The sequence below is a fragment of the Notolepis coatsorum genome (assembly GCF_963971535.1).
Source record: "Notolepis coatsorum genome assembly, chromosome: 5".
NCBI lineage: Eukaryota > Metazoa > Chordata > Actinopteri > Aulopiformes > Paralepididae > Notolepis > Notolepis coatsorum.
In genome coordinates, this window is record NC_140169.1 from 135928505 (window position 1) to 135948148 (window position 19644).

Sequence of the window (19644 nt, forward strand, 5' to 3'; positions counted from 1 at the left end):
TAATCTAATTTCAAGGACAGAATTAAATCATTCTTCCGAAAATCTTCCGGCTTGCAAAAGCTATTGAAATTCCTCTTTGGCCTGAAGGCTTATTCTTGGCCAGACTGCATAAAGACAAATATCCACACATGACTCGTATGTATAAAGATTGCATAAAGAATGCCAGGACAATTACAAGCATGGGCACCGTGACTGATACCAAGCTAAGACAGTGTTCTGAAATGAAATCCATTACAAAACCATAAGTTAGATGTAATAAATAGATGAAATCAAAGCATAGGGTTAAGACCTAGATCATGGAGAATTCTATTTTAATCATTTTTGTCCAGTGACCCCAAGCGAAGGGTGCAAGTCCATACAGGGAGTGGACTGTTATCTGTATTGGAGGATACAGGGAGTGGACTGTTATCTGTATTGGAGGATACAGGGAGTGGACTGTTATCTGTATTGGAGGATACTTTAAAGGAGAGACTGGAAGAAGCTGGATGTTGAGGCTCCCTGGTTACTTCAGCCATTAGCTCTGGAACAAGATACTGACCTGGGATCTGTGAAGTAGTAGTAGTAGTAGGGTCTTAGAAACGTACTGATATTATTCAGGGATCTTTAAAATAAAATAAAATAAAAACAACCAATCTTATATTTTGGGTGCATATCGATGACGTATGTCACACCCCCCCCCCCCCCCCCCCCCCCCCATCTCTTGGCTGGGATAACGATTGGGATAGTTTTGACATCAAAATGAGAAAATATTTTATTTACAATATTGAAATTGACATTCCTGATATTGAAGCAGTTGATTGCTATTCCACAGACAATTGTAGGTGCTCACACACACACATGATAGTTCCGTGAACAGTGTGTCGATTCTCAGCGAGGATGTCGCCTCCCATTCATTTTTCTTGCCGATTTGCCCTCTTCCTTCACTGAACCCTCTTCGCTTTACGTTTAGGACTAAGTGGTACCGGCGACGCCCCCACCTTCAGCCTCCGCCATGACCATTCCAGGCTCCGTGTGCTAAGAGAACCACAAAAAGTGCAGTCCAGGTACTCGGGAGAGGGAGGGCGCACACATGTTTAGCTGGTCTTGTATAGAGCAACGGTGCCACCTAGTGGAACAGAGGAGCTACAGTGACTGAGGCCTCAATCTTAATTCATTCAAATGTCAAATCAAGTATATATATATAAAAAAAAGAAATTAGGGGGGGGGGGGGGGGGTTATGAAATATAAAATTTGCCAAATCACAATTTAACAACATTCTCCAAGATGTCAAGAAAAAAAAAAACTCAGATTATCAGGAGATATCCAGTTGACCCCCGACCCCCCAGTAGTGCAGAAAGGAGACATTTCAGGCACCGAGACAAACGGTAGTAGGACGTCTTACAGCAAAGATCATTTTTAATGGTCCCAAATATTCTGAACTAAGTGTACACTCATGTAAAAGAAAAAAAAAAGAGAAGATATGACAAAATCCATCACATCTAGAATTCCACTCAATCTTTAAATCAAGACGGGATTACAAATTCTCCAAAAAATCTGCAGTTTCAAAGGGCAAAAAAGGGTAAAACTAGCTCATCTAACTGAGGTCTTTAAAAACCTGTTCAAGTGCGACTGAAAACGTCCTGAACATTTAAAGGCAGGTCTCTTTTGTCATTTAGAAAAACAGAAGAGCGAGCGATAAAAGTCAAATAGAGAACTAAAGAGAGAGAGAGAGAGAGAGAGAGAGAGAGAGAGAGAGAGAGAGAGAGAGAAAAATTAAGAAACTGCTGGCTTGTTTTTCTCTTAAGAGAACGAACGTCCGCTGAGCGACGACAACAACACCGATGACATCATCAAACGACAACAACGACAGCTCCTTGCCCCGCGCTGTCTCCGTCTGGTCCTAAAGACTAACTTAAAAAAACAAAACAATGTAAAATAACAAAAAGGAAGAGAGAGAGAGAGAGAGAGAGAGAGAGGGAGAGGACAGAGAAAGAGAGAGAACATGGGAAAACGCAGCAGAGGGAGAGAGAGGGAGAGAGGGAGAGAGAGAAACATAAGCGAGGGGAGGTGGGTGGAGTTTGAGAAGAGGGTTGAGTGGTGGTTCTGGGTCTGGTTTTGGCCGGCCCGCCTGGGTCGTTTTGATGTCCTTCCCTGAGTGGGGGTGTGAGCTGGGAGGGGGCAGTGGGTCATGGTCCGAGCTTGTGGGCTCTTTGGGCAGGGGGTTCAGTCTGTGTGAACGCACGTGGTCTTTTCCTCCAGTTTGTTGAAAACATTTTAAAATAAAAGATTCTCCAATCAGTCCCGTTATTATCGGACTGCGATGCTGAAATAAGTCTCTTCTCCTCCTGCTGCTGCTCTCACGTCAGTTCCACTTATTTGCTTGGTTCCTCCACTCCCGTCTCTCGATTGGCACTTGTATAAACTGGGGGGGGGGGGACAGTTCGGAGGAGGCTTAGATTTCATTCACAGTCCGCTCCTCAATAGAGCCTCCTCTCATCACAGCCTGCTCCTCAATAGAGCCTCCTCTCTGAAAGAGAGCGGAGGCTGTAAATTCATTCATTTGTTTACAAATGTGCTCATTCCTGTGTACAGTCAATGAGTTTGGTTGAAGTAGTTCTGGGGGATCGGAGCGATAAGAACCGGGACGCGACAGGCTCTTTCATCTAGGAACTCAGTTTGGATTTCTTCGAAGGTGGAAGAGTGTCCTCTTTACTCTCCCCTTCCTCCTCCTCCTCCTCCTCCTCCTCATCGTCGTCGGGATAGTCCACTAGCCCCACCAACCCCCCCTGTGGAGACGAGACACACAATTTGAGTTAACCTGGTTTCTTTGGTAAACAATCTCAATTAAAACTGGGCAATATGTATAGATATTATGATTCACAATGTATCAGTGTAAATGCATCGTGGGACTTTTTCATATTAGACATTGTGATACACAATTTTGTTGAGAAAAAGGGAGGATTTCTCACATAATTAGTTCAAATATGAATGTTAATTGAGCCATCTGAAACACTGCCCTCTTTTCTTGAAACTGTTGCTTCCCCGAGTTTGTCAGAGGGAAGCAACAGTTGTGATTGGAGGATTAAGAAAAGAAAGGCAGGGTGAGACAATTTGTTTGATACTGTAAAAACCTCAACGAGTCAATCTCAACTGGATTATTCAAAATGAATTTTCAGACAAGTAAGCAGATATCACAATTCATATCAATATTGAAAAACATTCACTATGACCATTATAGAGATGTGCCGATTGCAATTTGTCTTCGCCAATTTCAGATTATTTTAAAAGTCTGACCTGCCAATTCCAATTTTGTCTGATTCCAATTTTTTTATTCCGTATTTTGCTTCCCATCCCAATTTAGTCGTTATGCCAATTCCCTTCCTGGTCGTTGCACGCTTTTGCCCCCTACTGTGGGCCTGGGGAGGGTGAAGACTACCATATGCCTTCCTGCGATACATGTGGAGTCAGCCAGCCGCTTCTTTTCACCTGACAGCGAGGAATCTCACTGGGGGAGCGTAACGCGTGGGAGGCTCACACTACTTCCCCCAGTTCCCTCCCTCGCTAAGCAGGCGCCCCGACGGACCTGTAGGAGTCGCTGTTTACAACGACCAGGTTACACACCCCGCCGGCTTCCCACCTGCTAACACTGCCAATTGGTTAGTATGGACGACCGACCAAGCCAGAGGTACCGCTGACCGCTGGATTCGATACCAGTGTCTCCGCGGTGGTAGGCAGGCGCTTACACCATACAAAACCTTTTTGTAACTTTTCTTTAATGGAAAATTCATGTATGTTTTATAAACTTTTCTAAATCTTCTCCAGGTTACGGGACAGAGCTTTTTTGTACATGAACTAGGGCTGGGCGAGTCTTGCTAAAATGTGAATCACGATTTTTCTCTCTAAGAATTGAGATCACGATTTCAATAAAATCATTTAAAAGGTAAAGTAAAAAAAAAAGAAATAATTAATAACGTTTTTTTTTTTAAATAAAAAGAAAAATCGTCATAACTTAGAAATGAGATTGCATAGGTCTATGAATCGAGATCGCAATTTCTTTTCGATTAATTGCCAAGCCCTAACGTGAACCATCTTGCAGCACATGCATGTAAATCGGAGAATCTGAGACACGAAGATATACGAAGACTTAAGGCCCTCCCATAGTCGAGCAGACTGTACACAGAGCAGACTCCGCGGAGGTCCGCGCGGACTCAAAGGGAGTCAAAGCAGACCCACAGCAGAGTGCAAAGTGTGAAGCTCCTATTTTCTGACGCGCGGACGTCCGCTGAGATCAAAAGCTCAAAGAGTCCGCGCGGACCTCCACGGAATCTGCTCTGTGTACAGTCTGCTCGACTATGGGAGGGCCTTTAACGACTGGTCATGGCCAATCAAGCGGAAAACTGTCCGATCGATGCATCTCTAATTATGATATACATTTTCTTTTCCATATCGCTAAGCCTTAACTAACCTTTCACCCCTAAAAAAAAGGTCAATCTCTGCCACATCATGCCCATACACCAGATATACAAAACTCTCCCATGGGGACACCCTTCGACATCCAGCCCATGACAGCACCTCCCTCTAACTGTACCCACCTTGGTGGTGACGGCGGTGGCGGGAGGAGGAGGAGAGTTCCGTGCCCCTGAGCCCGGGGAACCCGCTGAGCCGGGGGACCCAGCTGAGCCCGGGGAGCCCACAGAGCCCGGGGAGCCCACAGAGCCCGGGGAGCCTGGAGAGCCTGGGGAGCCGGGGTGCAAGGAGGCGGAGGAGGCGGAGGAGGGAGGGCTGGACAGGCCGGTCTTAGTGGAGCCGGAGAAGGCGAGCTTGAAGCTGGGGCTCTGGCGGCCGGACAAGCTGGACTTCCCCAGGACCTCCTTGTCGTCGGAGTCTTTCACTGGGGAGGAAGGGACGGAGGTTCAACTGGGATGCATCAAAGCAAGTGCCTTTCAACACAAGCCAACTCGCTCTTCTTAAGCCACCAAAGAAGTACATCGATCACAGTGATGTCGGAACCTTCATTTCAATGAGGATTCTGTCCAGAGAGACTTAAGGGAAGGTCCAATCAGTCCCTCCAGAAAAGCACTAAGGGTGCTTTCACACCAGAGCTGTTTGGTCCGGACTATCGGACCAGAGTTCGTTTTCTCGGATAGTCTGCGCTTTTTTTGGGGTGGTGTGAATGCTCAGTCGAACTCTGGTGCGGACCAAACACGCGAACTCTGGTCTGAAAACGTAGGTCTCGGTTTGCTTCATCGGACCAAACACGGACCAAATATAGGAAGTGACCTGATAAACTGTGCATCTTGATAAGAAGGAAACAAAACAAACACTGTGGCGCTGTTCCGCCTGCTCTACTTCACTGTGAAACAGACAGAGAGAGAGTCCCTGCTGTCAGCGGAGTGTGCTGTGTGCGCGTGTGTTTGTGTGAGAGAGAGAGACGCGAGTCACGCGAGTGGATGTTGCTGCATGTTTGTGTTTCGTGGATTTCACTCCTGAAGGGGAGGGATTTCCACTCTCTATTGTGTCCAATAGACGAGCGCCCTTTTCGACTTGTTCGAATGTGGTGTGTGTGTGCTAGCCTAGGGCTGTCTTAAATACTTCGAAGCTTCGTTCGATGGCACAAGCTTCGAACATAATTTTTATTAATTTTTTGCCTCCAAAATCTCCATTCCAATGAAACGAAAGTAAGAGACGCCTCGACTCCACCTCTCTACAACAAGCACGTGGAGATTATCTGTGTTGAAAACAACAAGGACATGTGCAGCAGACATGTCGACGAAGAAGTCATCAGACGTGTGGTTACACTTTAAAATATGCAAAGACAATGCCCAAAAAGCCGAGTGCCAGATATGCCAGAAGAAAATGGCATATCACAACTCTACAACAACTTTGTCAAATCACCTAAAAAACGTAAGTATCGTTGTAGACGACGGCGACGCCACACAAAACATTAATAAGGCTATGCCTATGCTGCTATGACTAATGTGTTACCAAGTTGGCTAATTTAATTGCACTGACTGCGCTGCTCCTGATAATTGTAGAGCTGTCCCCGAAGCTTGTTTTTGGGATTCTATATATATATCCAATAGACGAGCGCCCTTTTCGACCGCGTGACATTGTTCAGAAAGTTTGGTGCACTTGACAAATTGCAGTGTGAATGCAGACAAACCCAAATGAAGAATGCAACAATGTTGCAACTTCACCCCCGAACCGCACCGAGTCCACCAAAACTATATGTGAAAGCGCCCTAAGAGAACAGAGTTTTTGTTTTGGAGAAATTGGCAGAAAACATTAGCATTCGTTAGCAGTGGAGGGAGAGGTCAACGAGGGCATAAACCTGGTTAGAACCATAGAACTTTAAATGGAGTGTAAATTGGGAAAGCGAGTCTGCGAGACAAACACTGGGGTTAATGAGTGATGGAAAGGCCACACACTGGCAGCAGAAACACAGCGGAAGAGGCCAAGACAGGAACCTTCCACAGGCAACCAGACAGTGGTGCACCAGCTGGAGGGTGTGATCTCATACGGAGAGGTAGGCATTAGAGAGGGAGAGACTGGCAATAGCTCTGCCAATAAAACACATGTGCATCAACCAGCTAGTGGGTTTAATTGCCCGCCAAAGGCCTCTAATTAGACCAGACTTTATTAGGCTGCCGCTCTCTTCCCAGACTCACATTTCTTCCTCTCCATGAACTTGCTTATGGGGTCCATGAGGTCTTCCTCGCTCTTCGTCTTGTCAGACGGCGGCACTACCGCCTCGCCGTCCTCCAGGTCGTCCTCGTCCGTGTTGAACCACATCTCCTCCTCGTCCTCCAGCGTCCGCGCGTCCCGGCGGAAGCGGTGGTTCCTCAGGATGGAGCGCATGCTGCGGAGGGTGACACACACGGCGTCAGCGGGTCACATGTTAACATGTACGATATGGTAATGAAATTGGGGGGAGGGGGGGGGGGGGGGCTTTGAAACTGAAGAGTTCTTTCATTGGACAGATGACAAGAATTATGAAAAATGAGAGCCTTCAATATAACTCAATATAGCTTTTTAATGGTTGCATATTTCAAAAGTACTCGATGACCCTGAAGGCCTAGTCGTCTGACTGATGACGGGTCAATGGTAAAGATTTAGCCATTCTAATAAAAGGCGTTTACACTTCTCTATCGGTCTAGGAAGCACTTGTCATGGCTGTTTTACTCAAAACTGTTGGATTACAGACAAGAGCTGTAAAACGGTTGCATTTTGTAGATATATTTGACGTGGTATTTATGCCCGTTTAAAGATAATATGCGTCATTTGGAGTACATAGTACGGCCTGTACTGTGGACCGTCCGGATAGGATCCTGTCTTTTTTTATTATAATTTTTTTTTACAATTGAATTAATAGCATATTCTAAAAAAGGAAAAAAAAAAAAAATTTCATACAATGTATAGAATAGAATGTTATTCTATGATTTATAACAGATCTGTAGTGTAGCATAGGTAGTGGCTCCGACCAGCACTCAAAATAACACGGGACAGGTCTCAGTACTCAAGATTTATGACCATGAATAAAAAACATGCTGAAGAAAGGTTAATGAACTGTTCAAATTAATTAAACGGCAGATTAGCGCCATCCTCACCCCCACCCCCGACCCGTATAACCAGCAGCGTTTTTAACAGCAACGGATTGAAATATCACACGTCCCAAATACAACCGGCTACAGCAGGAGCCCTAAAGCAAATACTTGACACGTGGAACTCCCTAGAGAGGCGCGGGCGGCAGGGCTTCCTGTAGCTGGTTATTACCGCACTCTGACTGGTTAAATATTATTCAAATACGCATGCAATTAATATCCCGCTGGCCAGCATGACTGGTGGAAACCGCTATATGAAAATCAATCAATCATACAATTAAATAGAAACACATTTACAGAAATGAACCATTAAAATGTTGTGAAAATAAATAACAAATAAACGTTACATTTTGACATTAGTTTCACTCAGGAGGCGAGAGGACTAATGTCTGAGCTCATACGGCATACAGCTTCGTAGTAGAGCGGTTTATGGCAAAAATAATTTACTCCCGAGATTCTGTCACGCATGAGGACGTTTACAGCGACTCCGTTAACGACACAGAGGAAGCAGCTGGGGGGAATGAAAAGAGCGAGCGCGTGACTGAGTAAGAGTCATCACTGATCAGACAAACTCTTAATAAACATGGAAAGAAAAAGGAAGCATTGAGATGCGTCTAGTGGGAAATAAAGAAAAATAGTAAAACAGGATGGAACATTACTAGAGAGAGAGAGAGAGAGAGAGAGAGAGAGAGAGAGAGAGGGCACATCATCTTCGTACACTCTGTGCCAGGCTGTGGACCGGGTAGGAGCAGTTATGATAAACCTATTGACTTTATGATAAACCTATTTGACTCAATGCTGTCGCTCTTCTTCTATGTGTAGCATGACTTGCCTGAATAACTTTTCAGATTTGAACCAATGCATTAATAGGCCTGTCCTTCGGTCGACCGGCACATACAGAGTGATGCCTTCCGCATATCCAAGTATCAGAACCTTCACCCTAGATCTGAACAATTCACCTAAATGTTGTCGAAATCGCAATATGGACTAGTGCAATATTCATCGCAGGGGGTGCAATAACCTGTCAAAATGCTATTCTAAGATTCTTAAGACTTTCTTTGTTTGGTACAGATCCCTGCAGAGATGATTATTTCAATAAAATATAAAACATATCATTCCCTCTAATATTGTGAATCATATTCTGCAGGTTTCAACAAGTTACATTTAAGATTTTTTAAGACCTTTTTACTATTTGGAGCTAAATGAAATACCAATTTCATGACCATACTAGCCCCCCCGCCAAAAAAGACACTGAACTGGCAGCTGCACTTAAATGCCAATTAAAATTCTCACGCATTCCATATAAGCGCTTGCCAGACGCACCAAGCTCCCGATAGCCCCACAAAAAATTACTTCAATACAAAAACATTTGATATATTTTACAGTATTTCATCTCCCGACAGCCGGGCAGCCTGTGCAAATGAAATGTAAGACTTTTTAATACCTTTTAAAGGCCCACTTGCAGGTTAAACCCTACTCTTCAATTATGGGTAGTTTACATCATTGGTATCTAATTTCATTATTTATTTGTTTCCATTTGACGCCGGAAATTCTACTCAGAAAGGGTTAAAAATGTCCACGCACGAATAACATGTATGGAGCCAATCAAAAAGCTTATCAGACGCCATCAGTGCCGTGACGTCACTGCAGGTAACTTTCCCCTACTTCTCATCCACTACAATGGAGTTTGACGAGCATGGAAAGCCATTTCCTTGATCCAAATGGACGCCGTACAAGACGAAAATGGGGTTAATCGTCGGAGAGACTTTGATGGACCAGCTACAACTGCATTTTTGGTTGAAACAAGGTAGTTATAAGGTTTTTAAATGTCGTAAAAAAATAACTACATTTACCACTAGGCAGCCTGTTGTTCAGTACAGCAGCGCTATTGGTCTGTTAGGCTGTCGCCTTATCCCCGTCACGGGTCATAGTACCAAGCTGGCTAGCTAACGTTAACGTTACCACTACTGTCGTGAACCATTTTAAATCGGGGCATGTATAAGAGTTTCGGGAACGAGTAAAATGTGCAGGTCCTCTTCTTAGAGCTGTGGGGCAAAGCACTGCACGCATCATGCCGGCTAGCAAGCTACATGTCACAGCATGTTGATAGCACGATGGTAGCCCCTTTCATGACTGTGATGCACTCGGTCACGAAAGGGGCTACCACGTTAGCTAACTAACGTTAACGTTACAAGCTCAAACACCTTATAAGTTATAACTACTAGTACTACTACTGTCATGTCCATAAGTTCCCTGGCAGAATACTTTGTTTGTGAGGACAAACGTATACAGGAGTTAGGAGTTTCGAGAATGCCGGCTAGCAAGCTAGCTACCCGCGTTATAAACTATACACAATATGTACAACGACACAATGATTTACATGAGTATTTACAAATATGGTAACGTGGTTGTGGATTTTACAAATAGTGGTTAGCTTTAGCGATAAATGGCTATGATCACGGAGCAATAGTGTTAGGTGAAACAGATACTAGATCCTCGGCTAGTAGTAGTAACAAGAAGGCTCCTTGCTTCCTGCCACTACCTGCCTGTGATTCTCAGGCCCCCTGCTGCCCTGTACCTTGTGTGACGTCATCATTAAGATGACACACGCACGCTATAAAACATGGATTAAAATATGCACGTGGGTGGCGGACAAAATGTTTGATAAAAACGCGAAAACTGGGTCAATTTCGATTTAAAAAATGTCCCTCTTCATGAAAGTCACTGTTGGCCTAGTCACATTGTTTATTGAACAAAAATACAACATGCAAGTGGGCCTTTAAGGTCTTAAATTGAGAATTATGAATTTAATACTTTTTAATACCCCGCAGATCGCAATAATTTTTTGTTTAGGGTGTTTGATAAAAATGTTGTATTTGGTGACACCAAATATGTCCACCAAATGTGCTCGCTTGTGCCTCTGAAACAGAAATCTCCCTCTGAAATCCTGCAAAGCGCGAGTTGTTGCAGCAAGACAATGCTGGAAGCTGTGGAGCATGAAGAGCGTACCGAGAAAAGTGTGTTGCGTTGGGATACAGCTAGCTTAGCTTTATCTAAAAGCACTTGCAAATGTCACCCACTTCACGTAGCGTTCATATACTATTGATACGGATATGCCTTGAGCAGAAAGACCTGCTGCAGATAGAGTGGCGGTAATGTAATTATTAGAAATGGTAACTGACTGTTTTGACTGACAATACACATTAAGCATTGGGTATATTGCTGTGTATTGTTATGTCTGCGGAGTGAGACATAATAAAAATCGGTTGCGGTCCGCGCAATATCTTGTTATTACTGCTGCTATGCACTTTAACACATTGAGTGCCACGCCCCTTCCGGGAAGTGACCACTTCCGTGCCGCCCATTAAACCCATATAAACGTAGTTGTAGTTTGTAGAACTAAACCTATATTTTATAGTATCGCTATGGGTCTAATAACGCCCTCGAGTCTCATTGAGCTGCTTCTGGTCAACGTGCAAAAAACTGATTATTTTTTTCATCCGTACATTTCGGTTTGATACCGTTTTGAATATGAACATAGTCCGGCCACTTCTGACACGAAAACAGCGTTTTTGTGTAATTCAATAAACACGTTGTCATTTTTCGCCCGATTATCGGATCTTCCTGAAATCAACGCTAGATCATCACTATTATCCTTTGTGGTGCATGCATGCAATGTGGTTTAGACCGGCGTTAGAAGGCAGTATAATACCGTCTGCCAGCTTAGACACACTCGGAACAGTATGCACAAGGTGTCCCGCTGAATTATGAATGGATATAGATAATAAAAGAAATACAGTGACAGAAACGTAGATCTACGTTTCCGGCACTCAACGATCGGATGACAGAACCGTAGATCTACGTGAACGGCACTCAAAGTGTTAAGATGCGTTCTAAAAATAGATTTACTCAAGCACTACTTGAGTAATTCATGCAAGTACTCGGCCTGGTAAAACCGTACTCGTGCCCGTCCCTAGTAAATACTAGGGCTGACCTCGACTAAGGATTTGTATAGTGGACTTTGATTGGCCGAAATTTGCAGATAGTCGACTACGCCCCCAATGCAAATGTCTGAAGGAGTCGACTGAAGGCTTCTTGTCCTCTGTGAAAGCATGCAATTGGTCCACTGATGGATACATCTTGTTATTTGTCTACACTAGTGTGTTCATTAGATGGATGAAATCCTCTTTCAGTGCCTCTGTGCCTGTTTTCTTAGGCAGTTAGCCTTGCTGGTATGCGTGCCATTAGCGTTAGCCACGCTTCTAGGCCTCTTTGCTTTTGGAAAGAATGATAAAAAAATATTATTTTTGTGTTTGCATTCGACTAAGAGGTTGGCAGTCGACTACGGCTCCTTTCGATCGATTAGTCGACTATTCGGGGTCAGCCCTAGTAAACACCCAACTGAACGCCCCCCTCTGCCGTCCTCCCTCCCTCTTCCTCACCTGTCCAGCCTGGGGTTGTCCCGCCGCTCTCTCCGCTGCTTGTAGTGCAGCTTGAGGGCCTTGAAGGTTCTTCTAAAGAAGGTTCTTCTAAAAATACATTTACTCAAGCACTACTTGAGTAATTCATGCAAGTACTTGGTCTGGTAAAACAGTACTCATGCCCGTCCCTAGTAAATACCCAACTAAACGTCCTGCCGTCCTCCCTCCCGCCTTCCTCACCTGTCCAGCTTGGGGTTGTCCTGCCGCTCCCTCTGCTGCTCGTAGCGCAGCTTGAGGCCCTTGAAGGTCTGGACGTAGTCCACGTCCTCCAGGGCCTTCCAGTAGTTCTCTACTATATGAGCCGTCAGAGACTTCACATCCTCCTGGGGCCAACGGGAGGGCATAGAGGTGGACCCAGACGAGAAGGAGGGGGAGACAAGAGGGCAATGCAGGAGAGGAAGACAGAGAACATACCAGACTAGTTTAGCATGAAGCAATAAATAATTAACATCTCTTTAAATTCATTTCAATCAAGGCGTGTAAAAGTATGATGTAGTAAGATGTGATTAACTATTTCATGTTTTTATTTGACTGTATTTTCCCCTTTCTTTATTGTATTGCTAATTACATTCTGTATTTGTTCTGTTGTATTGTTGTCTTGCGAGGACCCCATGAAGACTAGCGGTCATTAATTTGACAGCTAATGCGGATCCTAATAAAACCAACAAACAAACACACACACACACAGGCCTAGGTTGAAGGAAGGAAAGAGGGGTGTACATGTTTGTGTGCTTTTAGATGCAATGCACCTAATAGATTGCCAACTTCCCACACACAGGAATATGACCCATTCACTCACTCACTCACAGGTAGCCACTCTGCCCCTAGTGGCGGCTCACGGGCACGGCACTTTGTGTATGAGAAGAAACCTCCTATACTCACCACACGGACATACTCAAACATCTCAATGATGGCCGAGTTCATGAGGTTGTAGCGCGAGCCGTTGTTGAGGAAGGCCTTGACCACCGGCTCGAACAGGAAGTTCCTCATGATGTAGCGATTGTAGAACTCGTCCTTCAACCCGATGATCCTCCGCATGAAACGCAGGGCGCCTGCAGACGGAGAGAGAGAGAGAGAGAGAGAGAGACAGAGAGGGTTAACGGGTTGAAGACCCAACAACATGGCATTCAGAGTGCGTTTGACTTCCTAAAAGGTAGTGGTGAAATAGAGTGATGGCGATGATCTTCACTTTGTTGTTAAGGACCAATACGTTTGTATGATGCGGATGGATCTACACAAATCACACAAGTGACGTTTGTGGGGACATGTTTGCGTCTCTGCACAGGTGTCTGAAATATAGCGGTGCCAGGTGTTAATAACACGCCAACATTTAGCAGCGGACAATGTCGGGTAGCCTAGGCATTGTCCAACTTAACACATCCCATGGAGAAGACGGTAAGCTAATTCCCAGAATGTTGGCGTGTCCCTTTAAGAGTGCAGTGTGTGCTGCTCATGCTGTGGACGGCTGCCTGGGACGGAGAAGGTCGTCGTCTCCTTCCACACGTCCCCTGGCTCCCTGTCTCCAGGGCGGGGTCGTACCGTCTGTGTGGTCGGCAGGGACACACACAGCTGAATCTGCTGTGTCAGTACATGTCAGGAAAGTGGTGTAGAGCAACGCAAGCCTTCATTAGGTGCACAGTGCTCTCTGGGCTGCAGGATTGGACAACGGAACACCCTCCCAGCGTGATGCCGGGATAGCAAAGGCGCTCTCCATTATCCTCCTCGCCCGGCAATTGCGATGGTTGTAGGTCCGTTCAGGGTTCCCAGACATTGCAAAATGAAATTCAATGACTTTCAAGTACTTTTAAAATGCATTTTATTTTTTTAAGATTTCGGATCCAATATTTTGACATGATATATTCAAGATTCAAGAGTTTATTCATCCCATACATACCAGGGCATACAGTGAAATGCGGTTGGCCATGCCCGCTACGATTGTGCAAAAATACAATAGTAATACAATAAGTAGAATAGACATGATAATGTTGAGATGTATACCACTTCTATGTGGCATCTAGAGGGTTTCAAGAGGGTTCAAATTGGTGATAGTATTTTATTGGATTTCTTTTCATTTCTTTTTGTCTCATCTTTCTTCACAAACACATACAGGGATACCAAGCAACAACACAGGAGTAGTGTTGAGCAGCAAGGAGCAGTGGAGAGTAATGAAGAACAGCGGGGGAAAAGTTAAATCCCTGTATGTCGTGGCAAGACGTCACTAACTAGTCTTCCAACTATTTTGCCTGTGTGAGTGTGTGTGTGCGAGTGTGTGTGTGTGCGTGTGTGTGTGTGTGTGCGTGTGAGTGACTCACATAGAGCGAGGAAGGCGTGCTGGGAGGCGGTGAGCACCAGCACCCTCCGGAGGATGTCCTTGTTGATGATGTAGTTCTTGATGTGGTAGGTGTGATGCTCCACGCAGAACGTCAACAGCTCCAGGATCAGCGCCAGCAACTGGGACGTCTGGAAATCATCTGAGGGAGAAGGAGGAGGAGGAGGAGGAGAAGGCGGTCGTCAGCGTTTAATCGATTAGTGTCCTCAAGGCAGCTAAAATATTTGGACACATTCTAAATAGGTGTACTTTCTGTCGCAGTCTTTGCTAAATCAAAGACCCGACAGGGAAATACCTTAACACTTTTGAGTGCCAGCAGGGGGCGCACGGGTTGGCTCTGGATTGCCAACGCTCTATTCAATGAGAGAGCAAGCACATTTGTGAACGCATAAACTAAATCTTAAATTATGGCTATGCGTCTAATACGCCTGTCGCTTATCAATGACTTGTTTGCAGTCAACATTGTCGAAACGGATCGTTTTTTTTAATCCGTTCATTTTCGTTTTATACCATTTTGAAAAACGCTTGTTTTTTGAAACTTCCAAAAAAGAATCTGCAGGAATCGCGCTTTACTGTAATACACAAAACACGTAATTTTTCGGCCTTTTTATGAATAGTTTTCAAATAAACGCTAGATTATCGATAGTATATGTGTACTTATGCACGCTAGAGAAGCGGGCTGAAAAATGGATTATCTTATATCCTGATCAGCACACACACTCACAGCCACACACACACGGGACACGCTGATATATAGGTGAAAAGAGCTCCGATTATCCCAATACTGGTAAAATAGATTCCTTACCTCAGATCAGATGTTCTCCAAAAAGATTATTCCAATTACTGATCGCCATTCCAAATATCGATTGCGTTTATTGATCCAACGCTGGGTACTGTAAATACTGATTCCACGCTGTTCTGAGGATGGCCAATGAGTGGGATCGTCTCCGGTTACATGCCACATGTGGAATCCGGACTCTTTTTTTCCCATCCATTTCATTCAGTCCAATCCAATGGGTGCAATACCATCCGGAGACGATAGGGGGCAGTATTTTCCCTGTTCGAGATCAGACAGATCCCCACTGGTAACATGAGGCTAGATTGATGAAAAATTAATGGAAATCGATAATAAAAAAAATAACGATTAAATAACGAGATTTCTCGATCTTGGCACTCAACGCATGGCATGAACTAACGAGATTTCTCGTCGTTGGCACTCAAAGTGTTAAGGGCCCAAGCATTCCCAAGCAATACAATTCCATTAACCCTTTCACTACCACACTACAGACGGTTAACCGTCTGTTGACCCTTTGTTGAGCGACAGTGAAAGAATTAACCTTCCGTATTGTAGCAGTGAAAGGGTTAACCATTTGGTAGTGTGGCAGTGAAAGGGTTAACATTCCGTATCGTCACAGTGAAAGGGTTAATTATTTGGTAGTGTGGTAGTGAAAGGGTTAAAGAAGGTCTATACACCAAAACAATTAACCCCAAAATAATTTACGCTTGCACCATCCAACATCATTTACTAGGGGTGTGAATCAGCAGGGATCTCATAATTTGATTTATTTTAGCAGGGCGATGGTTTCGTTATCTAACCATCACTCGACTTGATACACACGTGGTCCTCTTATCAAGCTCCTTCTTTCATTCAATATCATGAAATCTTAATTTTGTCCAGTAATTTGATTTTCCTACAGCAAGGGCTGCCTCTGCCTGAGGAGCACAACACAACTACTTCAGCTAGCATGGGCATAAACAAGGCTTATACCGACTCATGCAAGGCAAACAAAAAGAGATTAAAAACACATTAAGGTCAGACAACCACTAAGAAAATTGTTGGTTATTAATGCAGAATAGAGGCCTTGCACTGAATGTTTGTGTAGTTCTTCCAGAATGGCTGCCTGTAGCATAGTACATTGTTTTGTACATGGCAACAGTTAACGGTTGCTATGCACAAAACAGCAGTTGCCATGTGTTGATATATGAGAAATAAATCAACAAAAACGTGATCATTTGGTGTCTTATTACTGGATCTTGTAAACAAGTCACAGTGGAAACAGTAATATCATGCTTCTCCGGTGTTGTACCTACTCTACCACCGCATTCAACTTGGCCTTTAACCCCTACTTTCTCACTTTGTATGTTGTGTCTGTCCACTATGTTTGTTACTTTTGTTAACCCCCCCCCCTCTCTGTAAAGCGACCTTGGGTCTTCTGAAAGGCGCTATATAAAACAAAGTTGTTATTATTATTATTATAGAAATTAGAAATAGAAAATCTTTTGAAAGTGGTTACAGGCAGCCATACTGGATGAAAAGAGAACTACACATACATTCAGTGTAAGGCCAGAATTACAATTGGTATATTTCACTATTATGTTGCTATGTAAACAGAACATCTCATGAAGGGGGGTAAGCTAGTAAAACAATTATGAGTTTGTTATTTTGGCGTTATTTTTTACCTATGGCAGTGACTGTTTTGTAAACTAAAATACAATGCTTACATATGCCATTTATCCATTTAACATTTACATTAAGTCTTTTAGCTGACGCTTTTATCCAAAGTGACTTACAAGATCTGTACAACAACAAGTCAGCAGGAAGGGTACAGTTTGTCAAACAGTGTCAAACTTAAGTGCTACAATTGAGTGCATAGTAGTAAAGACATATTAGCAACTAGGTAGTAATATAGGCACGGTAGATGCCTTAGTAGCAGAGTGTATACTAGTAAAAGATAGTACAAAGGATAGAATATTTTTCCTTCATTTCAGATATTGATTGAAGTGTGTTTTAGTGTTTGACCATTTACAAACAGAAGCAAAGTCAACACAGTAGTTGTTTTCAATGAGAGCTGGTGGCAAAATAAAACCACCCTCACTTGACAGTGGTATGCGTTCGGTTTACATAGCAACGTTAATAGATCAATCCCACAAACCCCTAACATGCACACATGCAGAGCCTTCCTAACCTTTGCTGGGCTTGTCGTCTGTGGTGTTGGCCAGCAGCGGCGCAGAGAGGACGTGCATACAGTGCTTGTAGAAGAAGCTCAGGAACTCCGTCTTCTCCGTTTTCTGCAGAGAGGCCAAAGAGTTAAAAAAATAAAATAAACAGAATGATCACAACATAAAGAACGCCTTGCGTTGACAAGAACTACATCAAGCGGAGAAGAACTCGAGGCAGATGATAGAAATTCAGTTGTTGGTTTATTGTACACAACACTTGAGCACTTGCCTCAAAACACAGTATCAATGAAAAATAAAACATCAAAGTTTAGTTTGTTTCTACTCTTTCTACAGTGTCCATGGTTTGCTTAAGATGAATGGATGACAAATTAGTATCGAGTTAAAACTCATAATCATTATGGTCTAAGGGTCTATCAGTCACTAGACTTAAGTGATGAGTGTCATGGTTAGCTGTAGCCAGCATGTTCTCAGGGTCCATCACTACAGCTAAGTGATGAGTGGTAGTGTCATGGTAACTCACGTTAGCTGTAGCCAGCATGTTCTCAGGGTCCATCACTACAGCTAAGTGATGAGTGGTAGTGTCATGGTAACTCACGTTAGCTGTAGCCAGCATGTTCTCAGGGTCCATCACTACAGCTAAGTGATGAGTGGTAGTGTCATGGTAACTCACGTTAGCTGTGAGTTACCATGAGGTCTCGTAGTGGTGACCGGAGTGCCGGATGTCCCGCGATGATGTCGGGGAGTTCGCGACCCTCTCTGCGCCACCCCCCTTCCCCCTGTCTCCGGCTGTCCCTGAGCAACGACCGGAGTGTTGAATGTCCCGTGACTAAGACGGGGAGGACGTGACCCTCTTGCGCCGCCCCTGTGCCTCAAATAGATCCGCTATCAACTCTATCTTTAATCTTTCAAAATGTTCAGTTGCTATCGCTATTAGCTCTATCTTTAATTTTTTAAAATGTACAGTTGCTATTGCATGCACTCATCTGTGTTTCACCACACACATGAGTGCATGCTTACCAACTGTCCGTCTGCAACACTACTATCACCGACATCTAAGAAGGGAGATCCCCCCTTGAACGGCCCTTCTAAGGTTTCTCTCCTCCACATTGCCTGTGGAGCTTTTTTTCCCTATTGTTAGGTTTTAGTGAGTTTTTCCTTACCTTCGCGTGGGGTATGTCTGGGAGTGCTTGCATTCTTTCATTTATTTGCATTCATCTAAAAAATGTTTGGACCCTATGGTGTTCTTGTTCTGTTCTTGACTTATTGTTATGTTGTCTTCTTGACTTGTTTAAAGAAGACCTGTACGGCCCATGGGGACATTAACGTGTGTTGTCGGGCCCTATAAATAAATTTGATTTGATTTGATTTGATCTGTAGCCAGCATGTTCTCAGGGTCCATCACTACAGCTAAGTGGTAGTGTCATGGTAACTCACGTTAGCTGTAGCCAGCATGTTCTCAGGGTCCATCACTACAGCTAAGTGATAGTGTCATGGTAACTCACGTTAGCTGTAGCCAGCATGTTCTCAGGGTCCATCACTACAGCTAAGTGATGAGTGGTAGTGTCATGGTAACTCACGTTAGCTGTAGCCAGCATGTTCTCAGGGCCCATCACTACAGCTAAGTGATGAGTGGTAGTGTCATGGTAACTCACGTTAGCTGTAGCCAGCATGTTCTCAGGGTCTATCACTACAGCTAAGTGATGAGTGGTAGTGTCATGGTAACTCACGTTAGCTGTAGCCAGCATGTTCTCAGGGTCCATCACTACAGCTAAGTGATGAGTGGTGGTAGTGTCATGGTAACTCACGTTAGCTGTAGCCAGCATGTTCTCAGGGTCCATCACTACAGCTAAGTGATGAGTGGTAGTGTCATGGTAACTCACGTTAGCTGTAGCCAGCATGTTCTCAGGGTCCATCACTACAGCTAAGTGATCAGTGGTGGTAGTGTCATGGTAACTCACGTTAGCTGTAGCCAGCATGTTCTCAGGGTCCATCACTACAGCTAAGTGATGAGTGGTGGTAGTGTCATGGTAACTCACGTTAGCTGTAGCCAGCATGTTCTCAGGGTCCACCAGGGTCCGTAGTAGGCCCATCAGCTGCACTGCCCCGCCCAGCTCCGGGTCGTTGTCACAGATCATATGTTCTATGATCAAGTTGATGAGCAGGATGTCCTGAGAGGGAAACAAACAACAACATCATCAATCCAGGCCTTCCTGCATACAGTTCACTTTAACACTTTGAGTGCCAGCCACGGCATAATTTGTTAGTTCATGCCAACCGTTGAGTGCCAGCCGAC

The 19644-nt window shown here is 44.3% G+C and overlaps 1 protein-coding gene across 2 annotated transcripts in view; it reads right to left on the minus strand.

The window, feature by feature from the left end:
* Window positions 1–789: 789 nt before the first annotated feature.
* The window catches only part of smek1 (SMEK homolog 1, suppressor of mek1 (Dictyostelium)), a 31500-nt gene continuing 12645 nt past the window's right edge, over window positions 790–19644 (minus strand). Inside the window, exons 8-15 of one of the 2 annotated variants that reach the window (XM_084315242.1) lie at window positions 19388–19519; window positions 17357–17459; window positions 14374–14532; window positions 12944–13113; window positions 12242–12381; window positions 6648–6838; window positions 4572–4870; window positions 790–2765 (exon numbers count right to left, since the gene is read on the minus strand). In XM_084315242.1, the coding sequence (XP_084171368.1) occupies window positions 2643–2765; window positions 4572–4870; window positions 6648–6838; window positions 12242–12381; window positions 12944–13113; window positions 14374–14532; window positions 17357–17459; window positions 19388–19519 (1317 nt within the window). In that variant the 3' untranslated portion in view covers window positions 790–2642. Of the gene's footprint in view, window positions 2766–4571; window positions 4871–6647; window positions 6839–12241; window positions 12385–12943; window positions 13114–14373; window positions 14533–17356; window positions 17460–19387; window positions 19520–19644 lie in introns of both variants that reach the window. The other variant, XM_084315241.1, reaches the window with a different exon arrangement.